Below are 3,241 nucleotides of genomic sequence, written 5' to 3' on the forward strand. Positions count from 1 at the left end.
GCGATAAGCAACGCGTGGCACACATTCGCGTAGGCTTGGCAGGCGCGCGACGCCAATTTACTTGACAGCGATGTGCCGCCTCGACCCGTTGTATTGATTCCCGCGTTATAAACGCATCGATCGCTCCTTCGTCAATTTGCAACTCGGCTTTCCAACGATCATAATAATTATAGGTAGTTGAAGCCTAATTACTTTCACTGCGTATTCATACTGAGCTTTTTCAAAGATGTAATGAGAGAAAGTCGTTGATCCAACGAACAAAATGAAATTTGCTGCGAAATTGATAATTACATTTTTGAGTCGTTTTCGACCGAATACTCTATTATTTCGTGCGGTATTTTTAAATGATCTATACATAATTAGCGTTAGATTATAGAAATTGTATTGAACGTCTGTGCGCGGTAGATATGCCAGAAGCCTGTTTCATGCTGCTCTGTGAAAATTTCACAATTGTCCATAAGATGGAGGCAATGGGTTGGAAAACGTGGAAAGCATTTTCCGCGCGACGTGCAAGGACGTAAGTTCCATAGAGTAAACAAGGTTCTTCGGAGGTAATGCAGCCGTACGACTGGTTTGAAACTGAAGCTTGCTGCGTTCATCGCTGGCCAAACTGTCGGTCGGCCTACCAGCCGCGGGTACATCAGAGAACTTGGCGTCGACTTGCCGAAGAGCTTGCGAGGCCAGCGGCCAGATGGACGCAGCAGCAGCAGCAGCAGCACAAGTCCGAAAGCGCGTCGAGGGTTTCCCGCGTGCGCGTTTATCAGCCCTCTCGCGTAATAGTTCTCCGAGTGTGTCTCGTAGTTCCCGATCGCGGTACACGAGCGTACGTGCGACTCTCGGCGCATTGTGCAGGCCACGTGGTCGCGTTTATTGCGAGGCTGCCGTGCTCGATAAACCTCCCAGCGGCCGCGATAACTTTGAAAAGTGCAGTGCTTCCAGTAGCGTGCCGAGCTGGTTCCGATGAGAACTCGAGGAATCGCAGTTTGAGAAATCGGTTGCTGTCGACGCCCTCGGCAAGATCGATACGCGCAGGTACGTAGCGACAAGTGGCGTATAGAGTATATAATACGCCTCGCTTCCGATTGGCAATGCAGGTGCACGCTTTGATTCACGCTCTCTCGTACGACGCAGGTTGTAAAGTACGATCGATCGAGCGGCGAGTAATGCGACAAGTTGAAAAGTTGATCTCTGGCAAGCAGCGATCGACGACGATAAACTGGCTGGCACGGCAGTCGACTCAAACATGGCCAAAAGGAAGTTGGCGCGCGAGGACTCGGACGCGGCGTTTCCGCATCTCGGGCAGAAGGAGCTGCTCTTCAAGATACTCGTCGTTGGCGATTACGGAGTCGGTTAGTATATCGACGATTGCGCGCGCCTCCGAACGTACGTACGCGAGACGTCGCGAAGGGAACGGGCGACAGATAAGCAATGACAGATAAGACAACATAACGTTCGTTTGAGTTCGAGCACATCGTAGCTTCCACTCGACTTTTCTTTCTCATTTTTTTTCTTTCTTGCGTTTCTCATGAGAAAACTGTGGCGTACTTCGATAATTTCGACACTTTCATTCTGGAGCTGCGCTTAAAGTCCAACTGATTATGCTTAGGCAAAAGCTCGATGGTCAGGAGGTTTACCGAGGGCAAATTCTCGTCGAATTACAAAATTACCATTGGAGCAGATTTCGCCATCAAGACGCTGGATTGGGACCCAAACACCAAAATCAATCTGCAACTATGGTGAACGAACACACGCACACAAACACTTACAATCGAACTCAATCTTTTTCCAAAACACTGACTATTTATCAATGGTCTTTCAGGGATATTGCCGGCCACGAGAGATTCGGCTACATGACGAGGGTGTACTACAAATACGCGTAAATACGAATCGAACTATCTAATTGTACGATAGCCTCGATAAAAAGAACACTCAAATCAGGCCTGATACAAATAACGTATGATTCCAGGGTCGCCGCAGCCTTGGTGTTCGACATTACGCGAGTCATGACATTTCAATCTGTCAAAAAATGGTTGAGCGACCTCCGGGACAAAGTTCAACTGCCCGACGGCTCTAAAATTCCCGTCGTCTTGCTTGCCAACAAGTGCGACATTAATCAGCCGTCGGTGCCCAACGATCAGATTATCAAGTTTTGCAAGGAGAATGACATTGGCGCCTGGTTTCTCACTTCAGCAAAGGAAAACATAGGAGTTGGTAATTACCGGCTGAAATAGCGCGTTGTGCCTTCGAAGTGAGCACCCAGCCACTGCTCCTTCTATCTTTTGCAGATGAGTCGATGCATTACTTGGTTACAAGCGTACTGAAGTCGCGAATCAACGATGAGATACGAGAGTCGATCAAGCTGCAAGACGCTCCGTTACTACGGGACAAGCAAAGCTGCTGTAACTCAGGGAAATCCTAACTGGGGAGAAGTCAATTCTTTTTATATCTCTACTTTTACACGATTATCTTGTACGAACAACTCGTTTATTCATTTTCAAATCGTAACAACTTTTATTGCTTTACATATAACAATTTTTAACAATTTTTACGATGCCACGTCTTCGACATACGTAGCAAACAAAAGTTCCTTAACCACAAAATGTACTTGTGAGACGCTGCATTGCTGCGAAACAAGCAAAGCTGCTGTAATCTTAAGCGTTTAATCACAATTATTTTCGTACGTCTCCTTTGTCACGGTAATTTCGGACACGATTCGTTCCTTATACCTGAATCATAACAGTATTTATTGTTTTTTCCAAGATAATAATTTCAATTACTTTTTTCTTTCCAATAATCCGTTCTTCGCTGCAATTCGCGCACAATAACCTTAACTGAGTATCCTGTAAATGCATTTTACCTACATCGAGTCTTTGAAGCTTTTATAATAAAATTTTTTTTTCTATCTCCTATAAAAACGTATAAATAGCAGCCGTTATCGTGCCTTTTCTACACATACTATATTATACTAAAATGATATTTACAAATATTTCGTTGGCGCTCTTTGGTCATAGACTCATTAAACTTTTTTACATACACGCACGAGTATAAAACAATACAAACTACGACGTTGCCGTCGAGATGTCATGATACTATTATATAAATTATCTACATACAAAACGAAATATATCCTCTACGATGCGTTGGGGCACATTGTCAAAGCCCTCAAAGAGTCAACAAGATATTTAGTACAATAAATAACTTAATCGTCAGTACAATATTCGAGCATTTTACGCTTCTTGGT

At 44.6% G+C, this 3,241-nt stretch overlaps 1 protein-coding gene across 1 annotated transcript; it reads left to right on the forward strand.

The window, feature by feature from the left end:
* The first annotated feature begins 1,243 nt into the window (after positions 1-1,243).
* On the forward strand, positions 1,244-2,231 carry LOC131665058 (ras-related protein Rab-32-like). The gene is made up of 4 exons (XM_058936656.1): positions 1,244-1,349; positions 1,607-1,736; positions 1,820-1,876; positions 1,967-2,231. The coding sequence occupies exons 1-4, from the start codon at positions 1,244-1,246 to the stop codon at positions 2,229-2,231; spliced, it is 558 nt and encodes a 185-aa protein (XP_058792639.1).
* The last annotated feature ends 1,010 nt before the right edge of the window (positions 2,232-3,241 follow it).

This window comes from Phymastichus coffea, unplaced genomic scaffold (assembly GCF_024137745.1).
Source record: "Phymastichus coffea isolate CEN01 unplaced genomic scaffold, Cenicafe_Pcof_1.1 PCOF00047, whole genome shotgun sequence".
NCBI lineage: Eukaryota > Metazoa > Arthropoda > Insecta > Hymenoptera > Eulophidae > Phymastichus > Phymastichus coffea.